This window comes from Oryza sativa, chromosome 7, assembly GCF_034140825.1.
Source record: "Oryza sativa Japonica Group chromosome 7, ASM3414082v1".
In the NCBI taxonomy this organism is placed as follows: Eukaryota; Viridiplantae; Streptophyta; class Magnoliopsida; order Poales; family Poaceae; genus Oryza; species Oryza sativa.
The window spans coordinates 20,535,529-20,556,482 of NC_089041.1; the positions used below are offsets into that span (position 1 = coordinate 20,535,529).

The 20,954-nt window shown below is 42.9% G+C and overlaps 3 protein-coding genes, 2 long non-coding RNA genes and 1 pseudogene across 5 annotated transcripts; 5 read left to right on the plus strand and 1 right to left on the minus strand.

Annotated features, from left to right (window-relative positions):
• The first annotated feature begins 1,647 nt into the window (after nt 1–1,647).
• Nucleotides 1,648–3,648, plus strand: LOC107276599 (large ribosomal subunit protein eL42). Its single transcript, XM_015790625.2, has 4 exons — nt 1,648–1,735; nt 2,887–3,066; nt 3,254–3,328; nt 3,429–3,648. Exons 1-4 carry the CDS (start codon nt 1,733–1,735, stop codon nt 3,486–3,488), a joined length of 318 nt encoding a protein of 105 aa, XP_015646111.1. The 5' UTR covers nt 1,648–1,732; the 3' UTR covers nt 3,489–3,648.
• LOC112939778 (small nucleolar RNA R66) lies at nt 2,647–2,718 on the plus strand (annotated as a pseudogene).
• Nucleotides 3,649–5,452: 1,804 nt separating the features above from the next.
• On the minus strand, nt 5,453–7,846 carry LOC107276572 (glucose-6-phosphate/phosphate translocator 2, chloroplastic). Its single transcript, XM_015789169.2, has 5 exons — nt 7,250–7,846; nt 6,905–7,130; nt 6,406–6,628; nt 5,819–6,032; nt 5,453–5,711 (listed from the first exon to the last, which is right to left on the minus strand). Exons 1-5 carry the CDS (start codon nt 7,751–7,753, stop codon nt 5,700–5,702), a joined length of 1,179 nt encoding a protein of 392 aa, XP_015644655.2. The 5' UTR covers nt 7,754–7,846; the 3' UTR covers nt 5,453–5,699.
• Nucleotides 7,847–14,268: 6,422 nt separating this feature from the next.
• LOC136357494 (uncharacterized) lies at nt 14,269–15,629 on the plus strand. Its single transcript, XR_010742809.1, has 2 exons — nt 14,269–14,408; nt 15,317–15,629. It is a non-coding gene; the product is annotated as an uncharacterized lncRNA (long non-coding RNA).
• Nucleotides 15,630–16,347: 718 nt separating this feature from the next.
• LOC112939713 (uncharacterized) lies at nt 16,348–17,879 on the plus strand. The gene is made up of 2 exons (XR_003243563.2): nt 16,348–16,897; nt 17,463–17,879. It is a non-coding gene; the product is annotated as an uncharacterized lncRNA (long non-coding RNA).
• Nucleotides 17,880–19,160: 1,281 nt separating this feature from the next.
• On the plus strand, nt 19,161–20,655 carry LOC4343419 (vascular-related unknown protein 1). The gene is made up of 3 exons (XM_015789720.3): nt 19,161–19,959; nt 20,119–20,184; nt 20,334–20,655. Exons 1-3 carry the CDS (start codon nt 19,531–19,533, stop codon nt 20,505–20,507), a joined length of 669 nt encoding a protein of 222 aa, XP_015645206.1. The 5' UTR covers nt 19,161–19,530; the 3' UTR covers nt 20,508–20,655.
• Nucleotides 20,656–20,954: the final 299 nt, after the last annotated feature.

A 20,954-nucleotide genomic window follows, 5' to 3' on the forward strand; every position in this document is an offset into this window, starting at 1 on the left:
TATTAGGCTCAATAGATTCGTCTCGCGAATAAGTCCAAGATTATGGATAGGTTTTGTTAATAGTCTATATTTAATACTTCTAATTAGTGTCCAAACATCCAATTTGGAAGGGACTAAAAAATTTTAGTCCATTCCAAACACCTCCTTATTATTTTTATCAAATAGCCACGTAAGCGTCATGTCAATAGCACGTGGGACGAAGACCCCTAGTCAAAGGCGTCATGTCAGCTAAAACCGGAGACATTGCTACCGAGAGAGCTCGTTTGCACAGTTTGAAGAAGGCGTCATGTCAGCCAAAACCAGAAATATTATTACCGAGGGACCTCGTTTGCACACTTTGAAGGATGGATTGTATATGGTTTTCGGATAAGGATGAAAAACAGACTAAGCGACAAAGTAAGAGACCTAAAGTGAACTTATTTGAGGGATAAAGTCCACTTGGACTTCCTTAACTATAAGGGAATAAGTTCACCTGACGTCCCTTAACTTTAAGTCGAGTTCGTCTGAGGTTCCTAATCCACAATAAAATCTCTACCTCTCAACTAATCATAAACCGTGCGAAAAAGATCACAAAACAGACGGAGCGATGAAGTAAGGGACCTAAAGTGAACTCATTTTGAGGGATAAAGTCACTTCATAACTATAAGGGAATATAAGTTCACCTGACGGCCCTCAACTTTATGTTGAGTTTGTCTGAGGTCCCTAATCCGCGATAGCAAAAATCTCTACCCCTCAACTATCATAAACCGTGCAAAAAAGATCCCAAGACAATATTGATCCATTTTCTCCGGTTTTGCTGACGTGGCATACGGTGGGACCCACATGTCAGCGTCCTGTCTTCTCCTCTTTTCTTTTTTCTTTTTTTTTCTTCTTGTCTTTTCTTTCTTCTCTCTTCTCCTCTTCCCTTCTTCTCCTAGCCTGAGAGGCCGGCGGGCGGGCGAGCAGGCGACGGCAGGCGGTGGCGGCGGTGTGCGGAGCAGGCAAGGGGTAACGGGTGGCGGGCGAGCGACGGCGCCTCAGAGAGGGTGTGGTGTGGGCGTCGCTGTGCTGTGGCGGGCGGAGCGGGGTGGCGGCGGTGGGGTGCAGAGGACGACGACATATGGAAGTGATGGCGGACGCTGTAGGGGACGATGGCGAGGAGGACGAAGTAGGCCGGGAGAGGATGACTCCGACGCGCTTGGGGTTTCACCAGGAGACCTCGCCTTCACCGTCTTCGTGCCCTCACCAGAGTCGTTCCACCGCGTCCTCAGGCTGCGGCGTCCCAATAACAACGTTGCCGATGGGTGGGTCTCACATTTTCCTTCTATTTCACTTACATGTGGGACTCACATATTATTTTATTCCTATTTTGCTAACTAGGATGCCACGTTAGTGAAACCAAGACATCTATACTGCCATAGGACATAAATTGAACGGTTTTGTATATTTGGGGTGAAGATTTCTGGTATTGAGGATAAGGGATGGCAAACAAACTCGGTGTAAAGTTGAGGGACATCAGATGAACTTATTCCAACTATAAGGCAACGCATCACGGTGCATGGCCCATGGGCTGCGCATTCTGGCCCACAAAGCAGCACACGCACCAGTAAACCCTAGCCTCCAGGAGCTCACCCGTATAAAGTCGCAGACCTTCTCCTTCCCCTCCCCGCCGCCACTCGCCGCAGCGTGTCGACCAGACAAGGCAGCGCCTCCGAAACCCTAGCTCCCCGCCTTCCCCTCCGCGGCCGCCAAAATGGTACGCTTCTTCCTCCTCCCCGTCCGCCTCTCTCCGCCGCACGACGGCAAGATCATGCGCTCGTGTGTCCTCGTGCCAGTCCACGGCACCCTGCTCTGGTCGATTTGTAGGGGGATTGCGTTCTTTATTCATGTTGATCTGCTGTAGATGGGGGCGATCTTGAGCCGGAGGAGTAGCTAGTTTCTTATTGATGCGGTTTCGGGGTTTTTAGAGATTTAACACGGTTTCGCGGTTTCTCTTTAGCGATTTCTTTTTTCATGTTGATATAATGATATCCACGGTGGTTGTTCTAGTTATGTCATTTTTATCTTGAGTGCTTTGTGTGATTGTTTTTCAATTGTGGGTAGAGACCAGATTATTGTCGTTAAGATGCATGCTCTGAAACGCGGAATTTTTTTGTAATGGGTTATATCTAGATTATGTGTATTGCTGTCATTCAATAGTCTTTTCTTAATACAAGGCGCAACCGTCTTTTCTTCAAGTACCAGTATACAAGGCGGCAACTGCTCAACTCCGTACTTGGTGCATGCAAGCATTGAATGGATGGTTGCATGAGCTCATGATATTCGGTTCATTAGTTTAAAGGCAAAGGATCCACCACTCGGATGCTTGCATGCACGCGCAAAAACTGCAGGACACGGGTGCATGCTGCTTTGGCACTAGATGCGATGAACTGATCAAAGCGTCACGCATTGGAACGCGCTGGAATAAATCGGTACGATGGGTAGTTATAGGTTTTCTTGTTCTCCGAGTCCAAACAAGTTATGCCTTGTATTAAGGAATGGAGGGAGTAGCAATTAACTTCTGGAGTAAACATTTTTCATCATCTTCCTTGAGGACGTGGGATGAATTCTTTTTTTTATCTTGTGCGAAAATTGTTTGGTAATCATGTCTGGTTTTGACTGATGGGCTCCGATGATGGCATGAAATCTTTGAGACCTGACATTCTTGTGATGACAAACATAAGCATATTTCCTGAGGACCCAATTGAGGTTTTAACCATTGGTCTGCTGAATTTGTCTTTGCTGTCGAAAAATATCGATTCACATGTGCTTCTGATTATGCACATTTGATTGTGTTGTTTATAGGCCTGCTATGTGCTTTCCAATAACCAGTATTTGTTAAATTTGTTTCATATTTCTTATGTATAGGTGAACGTTCCCAAGACCAAGAAGACCTACTGCAAGAACAAGGAGTGCAGGAAGCACACCCTTCACAAGGTCACTCAGTACAAGAAGGGTAAGGACAGCCTGTCTGCCCAGGGAAAGCGCCGTTATGACCGTAAGCAGTCAGGATATGGTGGTCAGACCAAGCCTGTTTTCCACAAGAAGGTATTGTGACAGTTTATATGTGATTACGCAGTGCTGTGTGTGATTGTCTCTCTTCATTAGAAACATATGGTGTCATGATTTGTGTCTGTTCAATGCAAACATGTGGCAATAACCATCATGTAGTTTTAATGTATCTGACTTTCAGCTGTGCATTTTTCATGTTATGATACATGGTTCCTGTTTTCAGGCAAAAACCACCAAGAAGATTGTGCTGAAGCTGCAATGCCAAAGCTGCAAGCATTACTCCCAGCACCCCATCAAGGTATTATTTCATTGTCAAGACTCAAGCTGAAAATTGTCATGAATCAATCAGTATCTTTTTAGATGTGTTGGGTGCTATCTTACATTATTATTCTTTACAGAGGTGCAAGCATTTCGAGATTGGTGGAGACAAGAAGGGCAAGGGAACATCTCTTTTCTAAACTACCTACTGGATACTGAAGTTGTGGGTCTATTGTGCTTCATACTTCAATGTTATTAGGAACTTAATTTAAGCAGACCATATCATGTATTCAAGTATCATCGTCTGACATTTACTCTAGCAAGGATTGGCTTTCTGCTGAATCAAGTTTTCTTGCTTAATGCTCGTCGAATCCAATGTGATGCATGTCTTTAGATGGCACTGCAATTGTGACTTTTGTCTTATGGCAGTTTTATCTCCCTAAGTCCTCAGTGTCTGTTTTTCGTTATCTTACCCGAGTTTGCAATCCTAGAGCGACCCACGTAAACGAATTCCTGTGACATGAATCCCTGAGAGGCTAGTCTGATGAACTTCCGTTTTTCAGATCGAATTTCGTATATGGTTAACTATACTATGTTTTGTTCAATATCTTCGTAACGAGATGGAAGGTATGGAATACTATGGATGGAGGTGAATTGAAAGATAGGCCTTGGTCTTGTGATTGTTATCTTAGAAGGTCGATACTAATGTTTGGTCTTGTGGCGTTAGTGAAACTGTTTTCGTAGCAATGTTTGGTCTTGTGATGTTATTGAACTGTTTTCGTAGCATTGTATTACTTGTTCCATTCTTCATGCATGATTTGGATAGGTTATTGACAATTGTTTATAGTAATGAATTAAATATTACACTCCTAAATTATTATAAACCGAATAAATAGCTTAAAGCGAGCCAGGCAATGCTGATGTAGAAAATTTCTAGTTTGAGAACCGTGGTATGCATATCCCGAAGTTCATAAGCTGAAAAGATTGCACCCTAAATCTAATGTATTGTAGTTTTCCTGTACTGAAAATGCTGTTGGATCGGACAGCCGTGGTGATTGGTTGCGTTCATTTTCAAGTTGTAGCCAAGTTAAATAAAGTATAGAAGGATATGCAAGTAGCAACATCGGAGGAGTGCCATCGCAGTGATCCTCCCAAAAAGCACGAAAGAAACATCTTCATTGGAACCTAAGCAGCTCTGGCCTTTTGAGCCCAGAAAAGCTATCCTTGATTCAAGCACAAACCGTCATTTGGTTATATGCTTTCTCCAAATACTAGCATGAGTAAATTGCATTGGCGGTACACGAACTTGCTAGGTGGAAGCAATCTAGTACATAAACTTATAAAACGCTCATTTTGATACACGAACTTGTTAGGTGCATGTGAATCAAGGCCAAAAGAAAAAACAAAGCTAATCTTATTTTAGTGTTAATTAGGATACTACATAAACACATGTGTGAGAAAAATGCTAAGTACATATACATTTGTTCAATAAAAAGGGGTTAATAAGGCCTAAAGATTGTATGGAGAAAGACACAAAAATACTGAGAAATAGTGCAAGGGGTAGAACAAAGAATAATAAAGCACAAATGCATGTCTCATGTCCACCTCCATATGCACATCTCGTCCTAATCAGTGTATAACTTAGTAAAATTGATTATGATGTGTCATTTTGACCTTGTTTCACATGCATCGAACAAATTCATGTACCGAAACAAGTCTTTTACAAGTTCGTGTAGTAAAGTGCATCCATCTGGCAATTTACTCTACTAGCATTTGAAGCTAAAAGGCTTTGGCCTTTTGGAGCCCAGAAAAGCTGTTCTTGATTCCAGAACAGATCGTCATTTTTGGGGTATATGCCTCCTCCAGAATCCTAAAATTCTCATTTCATGTAAGGAAAATCGCAAGTGTCCAACGCTGAATCCATCCCAGAGATCTCAGTGAGCAAATTGCACAGCGCCAGTTGGGACTATTCAAGGATTTTCAGGGCCATGCCCTGTACCCATCATCCATCACCCAGCAACAAAACAAGCCGGACCGTAGTGTGTCAAGCATGCACTGCTTCTGCTCTCCGATCTAACCGGTAGCCCCCAACTCATTCTGAACCACACCTTGTGTTTTGGACCACATCACAAAATTCAGAAGCAGCAGCAGCAGCAGCAAAGGGTCAAGCAAAAAATCTAACAGCTTTATTTAGGCAGATCCACCTCTCTACATCATCATAGTCATAGTACAAGAACTCGACGAATTCAGAAGAAACATTGGCAGCTACACCTAGAGAAAGAAAAATGAAAAGAAAAGAAGATCTAATATATTACAAGGGATCCTTGGATATATGCTCATAGCATTGTTACATCCCGAGCACCGAGTCGCGACTTGTGGCGAAAACGGGTGCCATTTCCATGCTTATGCCATTACTGCTTCGCCTGAAAAAATGAGATGTTTTTTTTTTGGTTAGAGATTCAGACTTATGTTCATGAATTGGCTCTTTTGTGAAAAATGTGATTTGGTAAAACATGTGCGGAAAATCTACCTGAGAGTAGATGAAAGTTCCGAGAATCGCAATGGCGGCTCCGAGGGCGTTGATGGGCTGGACCGGCGTGTGGAAGATGATGATGGAGGCGACAATGACGGAGATCCGCTTCATGGTGTTGCCGATGCTGAATGTCAGTGGTGAGATCTCGTCCAATGACATGTAGGACACTTGGTTGTACAAGTGGTAGAACACACTCTGCGCCGCCACCCACCTACAAAACCACAGAGAAATCCATGGCCACATGAATCAGCTGGATTATCACACAAAAATATCATCAAATCTTTTGATACTTCTTATTTCTCTTTCAGAATGAACTGAAGAAGATATTGCCGCTTAGGAGGAAATGATAGTGATAGGACGATCCTATATCTATATTAATTGATAATGGTTCTTTTTGTATAGAATACTTGAGTGATGTTACTGAAAGTACAAAGTGTTGCATGCTGAAACTGTTTGAAAGCTTAGGTCAAGCACTTATCACTAGAAATTTTTTGCCCAATTGATACCCAAAAATCTCAACTGACGTGATGGTTGTGACAGTGAAACGGTGAGAAGTGGTACAAAGAAAAGCATGTGAGGCTCACCAGACGAAGTTTGGACCGATCTCGGCGACGGCTTTTTGCCAGCCGGCAGCCCACACCTTGGGCCCCTCCATGGCGAAGGCGAAAGGGAGGAGGATGACCAGCGAGAGCATGGAGAGGCAGGCGTAGTAGTTCATCCCGCTCACCGACTTGCCCTTCATCCCCTTCTTGGAGAATATGTTCCGGAACACGAATGCCAGGTTCGAGATCATCGCCCCCATGAATCCTGCATCGAATTTTCAGCAATACACGATGAACAGATTGATGTGATGTGTCAGGTTTATGAACAAATTGTGCACTTTTTCGTGGCTGGTGTATATTTCTTTATCTGACATAAGAAAACATATCTTTGGTTAATGGACAGTTCTTGTTCTGAAGAATTCTTGGAGATAATATCTATTTTTTTAATCAAAAAGTGAGGATATTTCTGGTGTATCTGCTGCAAGTATCTCCAGGATTTCAGGTGGAGAGACAGAGAGATGCAGAGTGTTTGCTCACTCACCAATCATGTTGAAATTGAGCTCGGTGATGGCGGCGAGGGCGCATCCGCCGATGATTGGGAGGAGGGAGAAGTAGACCGGCGCCGGGAAGTGCTCGCCGAGGAAGAACCTGGAGACGAGCACGCTGAACGCCGGCTCGCCGCTCTTGATGATGTGGGTGAACGACACCGCCACCTTCGCCATGCTCACCGTCGCCGCCACGTGCCCGATGGTGTGCGCGATCGCCACCTGCTCGTCCCACAACGAGCAAAAACGAATCCCCAAATCCAACGAACGCGTCAGAGATTCAGAATAGAACAGAATCAAGAAGGAGGAGACGATGGTGTCCATGGTCAATGCGATCTCACCGGAGACAGGGCCTTCCAGAAATCGAGGTCGGTGGCGGGCGCCTCGGCGATCCTGGTGGCCCAGGAGGCGAGCATGATGGCGGAGCCGGCGGCGAGGGAGAGCGTGGACGTGAGCCACGGGTAAGGGAACGCGTTGAGCACCTTCTTGTTGTAGATGTTGAAGATCACGTTCAGCGCCCACCACGTCGCGAAGTAGACCCCGATCTTGGCCCGCCTCGCCGCCTCCTCCGGCGCCGCGCCCGCCGGTGCAGCCTCCACCGGCCGGGCGCCGTCGGCGGTGGCGGACGGCGGCGGCGGCGCCGGTGACGCGACGCGCGACGCCAGGAATAACGGGTCCTGCTGCCGGTACAGGGGGCGCGCCGAGAGGGAGAGGGGACGTGGCCCGGCGGCGGCGGCGGCGGCGGCGAAGAGGGGAGGGAGGTGGAGGGGCTTGAATAATGCCATCTTGGGCGCCGTGGCGGTCCCGGCCGTGGAGAGCTTGACGGAGGCGGCGGCGGCGAGCATATTGGCGGCGGGAATGGTGGCGCCGGCTTCTTCAGTTACAGTTACTGTGTTGTGTTGTAGCCGGCCGTCCGTACGTCTATGGCGGCGATGGGTAGGGGGGAGGTGTTGGGGGGAGGAAGGTATTTATAGGGAGCGCGCGAAGAAGAAGGGAGGCGGTTTTGTGCATGTATGTCGCCAGCCATGGCATCTTTCTCACCGTAGTGAGGTTTTTGATTTTTGCTGCCTCTGAATTATTGCCTTTCTTTTTTCTTCTTAAAATGTGCATTTCTTTCTTTTTTATATACAGTTTGTCCGCTGTGTCGTTTTTCGATATTACAATTATTTGCGATTAATTTATGGTCATGTTTTATACATAATGCTCGGTTAATTGTATATAATGCACTATCGATCCACCATGCACGATTAAATTCAGCTATAACCATATTGGGAGGACATAAATACTATGCATTATGTTAAGAAAAGGCTAGTGCTTCCATGATTTGTGCCTGCTAAGGGCTTGTTCGGATCACAGGATAGGAAAAACATAGGAATAGGAAAACACAGGAATAATATAGGATTGCATATGCAAAACGTATAATTGAAAAACAATGGAATTTGATGATATGAAGCGTTCGGAATACATGAATATATAAACCATAGAAATGTTCTAATTAATATTGATCTCATATATTATAGTATAATTATAGTATAATTAAGCAATAAAATATTAGTTCCCATCTAGTCACTCCAACGTGATTAGCATCTACCCTGTGGTAGCTAATGAAAAAAATGAGGTGTGAGTGGATGTTCAGAATCCTATGGAATTCCCGCATTTTCACAGGGTTGCTATAGTATTCCTACAAAATTCCTACACGTGCTTCCTATGAACCGAATGCATGAACATGGCCAAATCCAAAGGATTTGCCAATCCTACAAAATCCTGTGTAATCCCTCCGTTCCGAACAAGCCCTAACTAAATTGCTGCACAAAGTAGTATCTAATGTATGGAAATGTTCATCTGTATATGTTTCATCTTTACTGTTTGAGAATCCGTTTTTGCTAGAATGCATGAAACAGAATGATCAAATCTTAGCACATCTCAGGTATTCATTTATGAAATATTTTCTCTTTTCTGATAAAATAATGACAGGAATTTTTCTAATACTAAATCAACACATTCATTTGCACATATCTATTTTTACCATACCAATTTATTCATGGTTTGGTACATATAACAGTTGATTCCTCAATTCTTTGTTCGTTGTGTGTATGATGTTGAAATAGCTCAATGATTATTTCTACATTCAAAATAGAAAAACATCGACAACTACATTTTAATTGTTAGTAAGTGATTTTGTATATTAATTAATATTTTTTCGAGAAATGCATATTTTTCATGTTGCGTATGGGCTACGTATCGTTACAGTTGTGAACATGTAGTACTAATAACGTATATTTTACGCACGTTTAAAATTGTGAAGAGAATTTGCCTAGCATTTTCAGGGAAGTGTTTTCACACTCTTGGCCACTTGGCATTGGCTTGCCTCTTGGTTGTTGGGTGGTACAATACGAGGGCTTTTCATTTGACCGCTGCTTGTACGTATATATAGCAGCCAAATGAGTTCTTTCGAAATTCTAAACATGCTCAAAGACTTGCAAAATCTCCCACCTTGCAAAATCAACATCAATATTGATGTCAACATGCATTTTCATAGGAGGATATATATGGATACTAACTACTCCCTAATTAAGCTCAGAATTATAAGGGCTTACGCCATCACGCGAGGTGCTCATATGAACCAATAATAAAATGAATATCATCTGTTTAATTATAAGGAGCTAGTACTGTAACAAAACTGTGAAAATGATTAAAATTTAAAAAATATACTACTAAGTTGGTGTCGAATATAATTATTTGCAACCAACGGTGTTCTTTCGAAGTAAAACCGGAAAACGACGTACCCACCACAACGGTACAAAACCTAACACTACTGGCACACTACTAGTCGGAGCCTCGGAGGAGGTGAGCCGTCAACAGAAGAGCCATCCCGGCCCTGTGCCGGCAACGACCGTCGACCGCTAATTCTCACGTACGCCCCGACCCGAGAGAGCCTCTCGCCGTCCGTCCGGTACAGCGAACCTCACCACCAGCGTAGCCGCCTACCAGCTGCGTTTCACCTTCGCCCTCGCGAGCGCGGAAGGCGGAAGCTTCACGCGATTCACGCCGACCCGAGACCGAGACCTCGTCGCGCATCCGTCGTCCGTTTCTCTCCTCGCGTACCTCGCGACGATCGAAACCAAACGGACGACGCGGGCACACTGGCACGTCACGTCGACACGTCCTGTGCCGCGGGGCCCTGTCCTGTCCTCCCGGGCTCCTCGCGGCCGTCCGCTCGCTGCGTGACGGCGTGTGCGGGTCACCTAGCTAGCTAGCGCCAAGAGAGGAGGAGCTATAGGAGGGGGGGTTTTAGCGGCGGAGAGAGGCCGTGGCCCCGCGTGGCGCGCGATCTGCACACCTCGGCCGTCCGTGAGGGACCCCGGTCACGTGGGACGTGGGCGTGGGGGCGCGTACTGTGCGGGAAGATTTTTTTTTCGGGGTGGGGCGAGAGGGATGCACCATACTCCCTCCGTAAAAAAAAAAAATCAAACCCTAAGTTTTCGTGTCCAACTTTGACTGTCTGTCTTATATAAAATTTTTTTATAATTCGTATTTTTATTGTTGTTAGATGATAAAACATGATTAATATTTTATGCGTGATTTGTATTTTTAATTTTTTTCATAATTTTTTTAAATAAGAAAAACAGTACAACGTTGGACACGAAAATCAGGTTTTTTTTTTTTGGCGGAGAGAGTATGCCAATAGCCCAGTACGACGACGGACGGACGCTGCAGCACAAGGCGCTGTCGTTTAGGGGTGCAATTTGGTCGCTCGCGTCGTCGCTTTGTGGGCGTCCGCGCGCTATTTCCATTCTGCTGCTTCCCCTGAATGGCAACTACTGCTAAGCTAGTATAGCAAGTGGTGAAATTGGTGAATGGTGATCGATCGCCTCGCGGCTTGGAGTGGAGAAGGCGCTCTCGATCAGATATCCAGATCGATCGGAACTAGCAATGGGTGATCGTGCTGTATGAATTAGGAAAGGCTCGTCCAAGAAAAATGGTACTGTAATGTTACTACTATTCGACGAATATGGGCAAAGCTCCCGTTTTCAGGGAATCGAGAAGACAGACACATATGCTATGCTATACAACTTGCACGTACGATTGATCGATTCCGGATCGTACTGACGTATTTGTAACCTACTCGATCTCTCACTCTCCGTGCCGTTGGAATTTCGTGCTGTCATTTTTCTTTTAAGATCGGTTTAACCCGTGCCATCGATCTACCCACACACACACATTGCCGACTGCTACCCATCGATCGATCAGCGCTGGGAGGTTTAGTGATCGTCGATCGTATATATGTTATGTACAGCTTGGTAGCTGCGCTTTAGTCTTACTCCTAGCTACGTGCCGTGTTTCGCTTGCTTGCTACTAGGACAGTACAGTACGTACTACTAGCTAGGATGAGGAGCAACACACGCACATCATCATGCCGTACGTTTTGTCAGCTGTCGCTGCCCACACCAACCCGGCATCCGCGCGGACCAGCATCGGGCGGCCGCGCCGTCCGTCTGCTTCCGAGCCTTTCCTTCCGCGGCCATCGGCGCATGTGCTATCCTGTCACCTCGCGAGCTTTGTTCGCATCCGCCCCGCCCCGCCCAACCGCAGCTGCAACCTGCAGCGCGCGCGCCTCTGCTGCGGCCGGAGATTTTTTTTTTCTCTGCGCGGCGCGCGCGAGCGCCGTGTGCGGGTTTTTCACCACCACCACGCGATCATTCGACGCGCCACGGCGTTTCGATCAAGGCGTGCGCGCATGCGCGTCGGTTTCCCCGTGCGTGTTGCTGTTTCCATCGGCGAGTCGTACGTACGTACATGGCCACGCGCCACGTACGTCTCGCCCCACGTGGAAAAGGGAGAGCAAAATGTGTGTGCAGATTATATATATACGCGGATCAGAAGTGAGGTCACGGTGCGTGCGTGAGCTTGAGTATATGTAGTCACACGGAAATCACGTATATATATTCAGCTGTGTACTCTTGTGTGTGTGTGTGTATGTATGGCAGTATGGGACGGGAGACTGTTTGGCATGCACTTTGGTTTCAAGAGGCTGGCGGTAGGTAGATCCGGCCAAGTTTACTCGTGGTGCTAGTTACAGCCACATGATTGGGGTATGTACTGTTGTCATACAGAACGTTCTAGCGAGCAAGAGTAGCACTACTTTGCTAGTGATCTTCCAAAAAGAAAACAATAAGAAAGAATAGTACCCTCTAGTAGTATATTAGTTGTACTAACTTGTAAGTAATAATATGCTTTATCAGGCCACGAATATAAGAGATAATATGTTATTTAAGAGAGTTTAAAGTTGAGATAAAAATACTTTATATTCCTAGGAGATTTTACTTCACTAGAAAAGATAACTATTGCTTGAGAACAGGAGTAGTATACAAAAGCACATATAGGCACAACTAATGTACACATGCTCAACTTGATTATATTTCTAGTCCCATTTTTCATCAAGGATGTGAGCTCATCGTACTGATTTCTTTCGAACACCAAAATTTAAATGGAAGTTCAAATGAATTAGCTTAACTCATAAAATTCTTTGAAATACCCTAGCCACTCTCTTCGTAGAGAAAATAAAAGCAGATGCAGGATAAAAAATAATGTTCTTTCCATTCAATAAACCTATATGGGCACACAACGGTGTCTATTTAAGGCCCAATCTGGTCGGGGGAGCTAATTGGCGCGCGCCCCTCCACCGGCCACGTGGCTTTTTTTTTTTTGCGACTTCCCGATTTTTCTCTTTTTTTTGTGTGATTTTTTTAGCGATTTTCAGCACGATTTTTCCTTTTTTTTCGTGATTTTTTCCCTTTTGCCTCCCTCCCCTCAGCGTATTTTCCATATATTTTTTTCATTCTTTTTTTTAAAATTTGAAAGTTTTTAAATTTGAGTTGAAAGTTTTTAAATATGGACTTGAAAGTTTTCAATCTCGAGTTGAAAGTTTTCAAATCTGACTTGAAAGTTTTTAAAATTTGTCTTACAAATTTAAATTTCGAGTTGAAAATTTTCAAAGTTTAAGTTGAAATTTTTTAAATTTTGACTTCAAAGTTCAAATCTTAAGTCGAAAGGTTTCAAATCTAAGTTAAAAGTTTAAATTTCTAGTTGAAAATATTAAAAAATTGAATTTAGATTTTCAAATTTTGAGTTAAAAGTTTTAAATTTTAAGTGAGAATTTTTTTTCACGTATAGATTTTTTTGGATGACTCCTGGTCGGGCGTCCGATCAGGAGAGGGTAAAATCGGGCGCTGACGTCAGCGTCCGATTTACATGCAAAATTACTTTAAACTGATTTATCTCTTAAACTACTTATCCAAATGATGATCCGATTGCACTATTAAATTCATTGCAATTAAATCTTCAAAACAAGACCACGCATGGATATATTTCGACGAAATTTTCTTTTATCTTATTATTGAATTATTTTTAAATGTTGCAAGATGTTCCACCAGATATATCAGAATTGTTTCACTAAGTAGATCGAAAATGTTTCACTCGTTTAAATTGGGTGTTGTTTCACCTTATATAAAAACAATGTTTCAGCAAATAGCGAAAGAATGTTTCAGTTCACTGCAACATTAGATCTATACATAGTGAAACATTTTTGAGTACACTCGGTGAAACATTTTTCGGTGGAACAAAAAATAAACCAAATTCTCTTAATAGGGGTTTCCAAAATATGTGGGTTTTTTGTTGCAATGGAATGTTTCGTTCAGTGTAACATTAGATCTATACATAGTGAAATATTATGAGTACACTAGGTGAAACATTTTGGGTGGAACAAAAAATAAACAAAATTCCCTTAATAGAGAGTTTCTAAAATATGTGGGTTTTTTTTTTTGCAAAAGAGTATTTTAATTTACTACAACATTAGATCTATAAATAGTGAAACATTGTAAATACATTATGTGAAACATCTTTTGTGGAAAAAAGAGGAGCATAAATAGGTGGGCCTAAGTAGGCACGTGGGGGAGGGGGCGCGGGGGGAGTGCCCGATCCGGCTCCCTCCGCACCGGGCGACCGGCAAAGAGCATTTCCAGATTTTTTTAGTAAAAAAAATTCCGGAGAAAAGGAAATATTTTATTAATTACCGTCATTAACCTAAACTAATTGAGTTAGTTACGTCCTCTGGAATCGCTAATCGAGTTAAATGGAGTCGCGCGCTAGCGGCGCGTACGCGCGCGTTAGCTTTCCGAATCTGGCCTGGTGTATGGAGTCCCGAACAGGCCCATAAATTGGCGTTCGGAGCCCAAAACCTCTCGCATTTCCAGCCCATCAAGTCGCTTCGTCCTGGGCTTAGCCCACCACGTCTCTTTCTCAGTTTCTCGGCCCGTCCGCCGTTGGTTGGCTGCTTCCGCTCTCCTCCAATCCAAGGCTCCCCGCGTCCCCGCCCTTCTCCTCCCGCGCCGCCGTTCGCGCGCGAGAAAACGAGGCGGCGGCGATATCGGATGGATGATGCCACTGCCCTCTCTCTCTCTCTCTCTCGCCTTCGCGCGCGCGTGCTAACTCACAGCATTGGTAAGTGCGAGGTGATGGTGCCATTGCTGCTCGTGCGGGATGCGGTCTCGTGGTCACGAGGTTCCCTATGATGCCCGCGACGTGTTCGACGGTTTGCGCGAGCGAGGGAGGCGCGGCGGTGGTTTTGGGCTGAGCGTTTGGTGCCTCTCGTTTTCTGATTCCCTGTCGGTCCCTACTTCATTTCGGCATGGGATGGAGACTCGGGCCGTGCTGGGGTTTGGTGCTATACTGCTATCGTCCAGGGAGCTAAAACAGGAAACGGGTTGATTCCCCCGGGCTCGAATTCAGAACATCAATGCTTTGCTGGCTGATTGCTGCCTGCTCTTATCAATCATCCGCTTGCAGGACTGTAGGCTGTGGTGATTTTAGTGGTTCTCCATCCCAGTAAAATTTGCAAATTTCTGGATGTTGCACATCTCCTGATCTGCAAGAATATTACCTTCTTCAAGGAGAATAAACTTATGCTGTGAGAATTGTTTTATCACCCTATGGCCTCTGTAGACTCTATACGGGGTGAATATCAGTTAGGTCTTTTTCATGGAACCTGTGACCATGTGATTTCAAAATCTGTTCACGTTGTTGAATTAGTATATAGGGAAAGAATTTGTGTTGTCAGCTAATGGTTGTGCCTTTTGGTTCTGCTTCTGGGATCTTCATTTTGATTTTGTGACAATCTGGTTTGCATTTTTTTCCCCCTGGAATTACACCAAGAAAAAGCATTCTTTGCAGCTGAGATTTGATATGTATCTCCGGCATGTACCCTTCAGTAAACAAAGTATTTGAAATACGATAGGAATTAGTAGTGTCGGAAATGCAAAGCTGTACTTCTTTTGCTATTTGCCTGACGTTTTGCTTGTTTTGAGCTTTCCTTACCTTTTGCTAATCTGTTTACCTTTACTATGTTTCAGGGACAGGAGATGATTCTAGGGCCAAACATGCAGCTGTGGCATCTGGAAGCACCACAAGTTATGTAGATTCCATCTTCTCACCGCTGTTGCTGCAAATAATCTTTGTTAACTAATGGTACCCAGATTGCTTACTTTGGACCTATGCTTCTCCTTTATGTTCCTTCCTGCAACAAACTGCCGACATACTATTTATACTAGGTTTGCTGTTAGTGCAGTGAAATTTGGATATATCTATATGTCTAGAGATTTCCTATCCATGTGACCTGATTGTACAATGCTGTTTCTTTGGTGGAATTTAGTATTTGCATATTAACTTCTTTAGTTTGCTCCCTGTATGCCCATATGGTTAAGTTGATTATCAGCTCCGTTTTTTGCCAATTGATAATCTGACAGGTACATTAGTTCTGAAGCTTCCGAGTTCTGGAGACATGCAATTGATGTCAATTGTTCTCAGGCATCTCTATCTTTTAACTTGGAGTATATCTATAATACATACAAAATTATCCATGTTTCTAAATTGGCTGCAACAGCTAACCTCAGCAATCACATTGATTAGCTACCTTCTATATATCTAGTTTGTAGTACCTAAAGACTAAACTCTCTAATGGTCCACCTAGATTGTTCCCAGATAGCACCTAATATCTATGAGCTGTGGCATAAAATATTCCAGTTACTGCTGGACCCTGCATTTTGCTGATAGGTACAAAAAGCTATTTTCCGCTGCATTTTTTTTAATGATTTTGCAATTTAGGACATACTTGATAGTATTATTATTCCGTGCTATCCTATGAACTGGCTTGCCATTAACTTCATACATCTCTCTGGTTTTATTCTAAGATCATACTTAGTATGTGTCAACCCCCATAGTATTAATATTCCCAGCATAGAAATGCTGCTAAGTTTCTGTCTTGTATTGAACAGCATATTCTTTCTTATATTGAATTATCTGCACTGAATATTTGGAGCCTTTTCTTGCTGTTGACTAGTTGGAGTAATAGTTGCATTTCCAATGATTTTTGTCCCAAAGACAGGCTAGCATGAAGCTGTAGCTGGAGTTTTTCCTGCGCTTTGCCTGCCACCACTGAGCTTAAAACATGGACAACATCATTAAATCAAATCCTTAAGATTCTCCAAGGAAGCGAGGATTAGTAGCAACAGCTGAGATCCCACATTCCCACTATTTACTAGGATAATGATAAGTACTAGTACTATATAACACATTACAATTCACATTCGTCCATTTTCTGTACAGCCTGTTAGTCTTCTCAAAGGATTTTTGTTCCCTAATTACCCTTACATTTGTTCTTGCACATACAATATTTCTGTTTTCTTGATTCATGTACCTCTGAATCATTTTCATCTTTATTTCAGGTCTTGTAAGCAAGTCATGGCAGGTACGGTGGCACTAATATGTTTGTCCCAATAAGTCAATGCTCCCGTGCCATGGATTCTTATATGGGGGCCATATTCTATTAGCCCTTCAAACATACTAGTAGGGAAAAACTCAATGATTTGGCTCTGAAATGTCAAAAGGAACCCCAGAAGTGCTAATTTGATTTACGCCGTCAAAAACGAATTCAGGTATAACTTTCAACACCATAATCATTCTAGCTATTATGAAAACACAAGCCATGTGCAGAAGTTGTGAGGCACATAATCTGAACATCAATTTTCATTCAGACAATGAACAGGCAGATGAAAACGAGCCAACAATGTTTCTTTAGAGAAGAAACAAATTACTTGTTTATCACTCGATCGGTTAGATGAAAACTCGCTATTCCCTACAGAAGAAACTAAATGCTTTACAGTGCTGCTCTATCTTTTGTTTCAGTCACAAGTCAGAATATTAATCAGTCTAGGCCACTTAAAATTCGATGTAAACGTTGCAAATATAGTACCGATAAAATAAGCAAATTATGTCTATGTGAAGTCGTTTTAGCAACCATGACAGATCCCTTTCATGTCTTATTTGTTTGCATGCATCTCTTTCAAGTTTACTATTGAAATGTTCTCTCTTTTTAGGTGCAATTTGTACCTCCATAGTCCATACTCCAGGACAGATTCTAAATGTTGTACATTTGCCTTCTCAGTACTCATTCAAGGGACAGGTTTTGTTTTCTATTTCTCACTTTTCCTTTTCTTCCAGAGGAATGTCTGTTTGCCAGAGGGCATGCAGAAAACCAGGAGATGTGGTGCCATGCTGCCATGCAAAGAAGAAGTTTTTGTCAACCACAACACATGGGCACCAATCAATCATCCATTAGAGGTGTGGTTAGTACTACTCTACTGCTCATCAGCATGTCAGCCATCCTGTCTCTACGATTAATCTTGTATAGGTAATTAGGCTACATACTTATAGCACCCTGTGTCATGTGGTCATCACCCAAAATGCCGTAGCTGATACGTTGTTGATGGGGATTGGGCCACTGTGTTATGCTCCCATGACCTGAAATTAATTATCAGTTCGCTGAAAATCTGAAACCGGTGCTTGTAATCTAGTTAGACCAAGCAAAATGCATGCCACTTGTTATTATAATGAAGTGGCTTTGATACCATCAATTAACTACACTTTCAAAGCGAGGTTACTAAACTATATTGATCTTCTTCTTAATCCATAGGAAATTAAAAAGGCTCAAGTTTGTGTCAAAAGATCAAAACAGTGGACATAAATCTATCACTCCTCCCCATACACACAACACGTTTTGGTCTGCACGTTGTCGACCGTGGCCCGATCAAGTACTGATCAGCAAGCAAAGATTTTTTGAGAGCTAATTAATCATGGTGTCTTAACTAGTACTGATATCCATCTTTGAAAACCTAGTTAGGCTGTGATCGAATGCAATTAGGCTTTAATTAATTAAGCTGTCATATGGTACGGAATTTCCCGGACTGTTTCTTCGGCGCGAGCACATACATATACAAGTTTGATATCTCAATGATTGCTCATTGCTGCAGCGTATTGCAAGGAATACTATATACTTATATGGCTCTCACGACGTGCGGCGCACTAATGATGGATTCGGTGCGTGCGTACGTGTGCGTGCGTGCGTACGTCCGTCAGTAACGGTAACAACGGCCGGGGACCAAACCAACAGAGAGAGAGAGACCAACTGCTGCAGAGACCGGTGTCGCCATGTTCATCATCATCAATTCATCATGCCTACCTTTGCTTGCAATTTCAACGCAGCGATTGGTGCAGGCATATGCTTTTTCCTCAGAAAGTTTGCTGCGAGCTTGACAATGTATGTCCATCCTGAACTACCTGCAGGTAAACACATCTATATCCTCCCCCTCAATTTTGTGGAAATTATTACCGAAATCCTTCTGTTTTTATTTGATGTTTAAAATTGAACTAACCAACGTCATGTTGATAAAAATAGAGGGAGTACGATTAATTTAAGGCTCTTGAGAAGGTACAGAGAGACTGTATTTTTTTAAAAGAAACTTCTCTTACGTAGTTAGATATGAGGGTAATAACAAGGGAATTGAGAATTAACAGGTTTCTGCCAGTAATATATTGACAATCTAAGTGTCTATTCTTTTGAGCTAAATGCTGAGTGACCGATTGGTTCGTGACAATTATCCAAGGATACAACCGAATGAATTAACTATTATAAAGTTGAAACGATTTTCTAAGAGATTCATATATATAAATCTTTTTAATAAAAGCCGCATCATTTGGTAGTTTAGGAAGCATGCATTTATCCGTTAAATATAATGCAAGGAATACAAGTAATCATCTTGTGGTGAGTAGAGCCTAGCTAGCTAGACTATGTCACATGGATTCAGATGAGCAAGGGGATGCGGCTGGAGTCCTGCGTATACACTATAACAAAAAAAAAAAAGGAGGAGGCGTGATTGATTAGGTCGGGCAACTTCTGAAACCAAGGCAAAAATATTCTCCGTTTTCCTTTTTTTTAAAAAAAAAAATTGTAACGGAAACAGTGCCCATATACTGTTGATCTTAACACCCCAACCACCTTACTCTTTCTTTTCTCCTCCCTCCTCGTGATGTCATTCAGCTTCACACCTCTCTCTTCTCTTTCTCTCTCTCTCTCCTGTTTATATATATAGAGAGCCAGGCTGTATGCATCTTTGCAAAGCCATCCATTAATTCATCCATTCGATCATTGGGTACAACACAAGCATAGAAGCTTGTACGATTAAGTTGATCAGCTTTAGCTATCACCACCTTTGCTTGTAACATCAAAAGCATGGAGGATTTAGTTAGTGGCTCATCTGTGATGAGGAGTGCCATAATTAGCTGCAGTAGTACTAGTGAAGATCAGCAAGCTGCTGCTGCTGCTCAAGCTCAGCCGGAGGAGAGCACCTGGACCGACTACTTTGTGGATTTCATGATGTCCGAGGAGGAGAAGAAGAGTCAAGAAGATCATGGTGCTTCTTCATACTGCTCCCATGGCGGAGATGGCGTCTATGGCGATTGCAGTGATCAGAAGGAGCTGGAGGAGGAGGAAGGAGAGGAAGATTCTATGATCTCCGACGCCGCGTCTTGCGCTCCCGCGGCTGCGGCGTTGCCTGATAGGTACAAGGAGTTGAAGAAGCTCAAGAAGAAGGTCTTCAAGGCCCTGGATCATGATGATTCCCTGGAGGATACCGCAAGCTCTCCAGTAAATAGCCCTAAGGTAGTTACAGCTAGCTTAATTCCCTATATATTTTTGTTGCTATGAAGGCTTAAAGCTAGAGAGTCTTTGTTTTTTTTTTAAAAAAGAAATAAAGAAAAGAAAAATTAGAGATTACTAGCTAGTTGGTGTTGATTTGCCTGTTTGATTTGCATCTTTCAGGTCAGTGCTTTGACACAGCTGGAATTGAGCCCTAAAAGGAGGTGCAATACCAGGGACCTAACCAAGGTAATTAATTAAGTTCAATCAATAATCAGTTGGTGTTTTATTGAAAAGATACTATTATAAATTGTCCATCCATTTTTTTCAGGTTTCTAGAAAAGTAGTAAAAATATTGTCTTGTTTTAACATCCTGTCTCTTTTTTTTTTCCTTGAAGGAAGTTGGGATTGGAGATGATCGTGGAAGAGAGGGGATGGACTATGCAGATGCAATGGTAGAGGGGGTGAGGTTTGTTGATCAAAGTCAGAAGAGTGTAACTCCATGTGGAGAGCTAAAGGATAAGGGGCTTTGTTTGTTTCCTTTGTCCATGTTGCTACACTACCATGGATGAAAATTTGAGAACTTCAATGTAGAGCACGTGTAGGGTTTATGCCTTACATGAATGTGTGTGGGATAAATGACCAAAAAATATAGTGTGCTGAGATTACTGTGGATATATTTTTTGGGTGAAAATATATGTGAATATATATTACCGCTCCTGCTCTCCTTGTTTCATTTTTTTTTCCATTTTGTTTTACTTACCACTAGTTATGCTCTGTGCGTGCAGTTTATTTTATTAGATATCTATATGGATGCTCCTAAAAGCAACAATATATATAGATGGTTACAAATGGTACAAAATTGTCATGGTTATTTACATGGTGTTTTGAGATGTTGTGCAGTACAAATTAATGAATTAAGGTGAGTTGCTCTCCTGCTGTCCTGCACATATATAGCTATACAGGTAAGTTCCAACGATTGATCAGAGGCCATGTAACTTAGTAAGACATTAGTATTA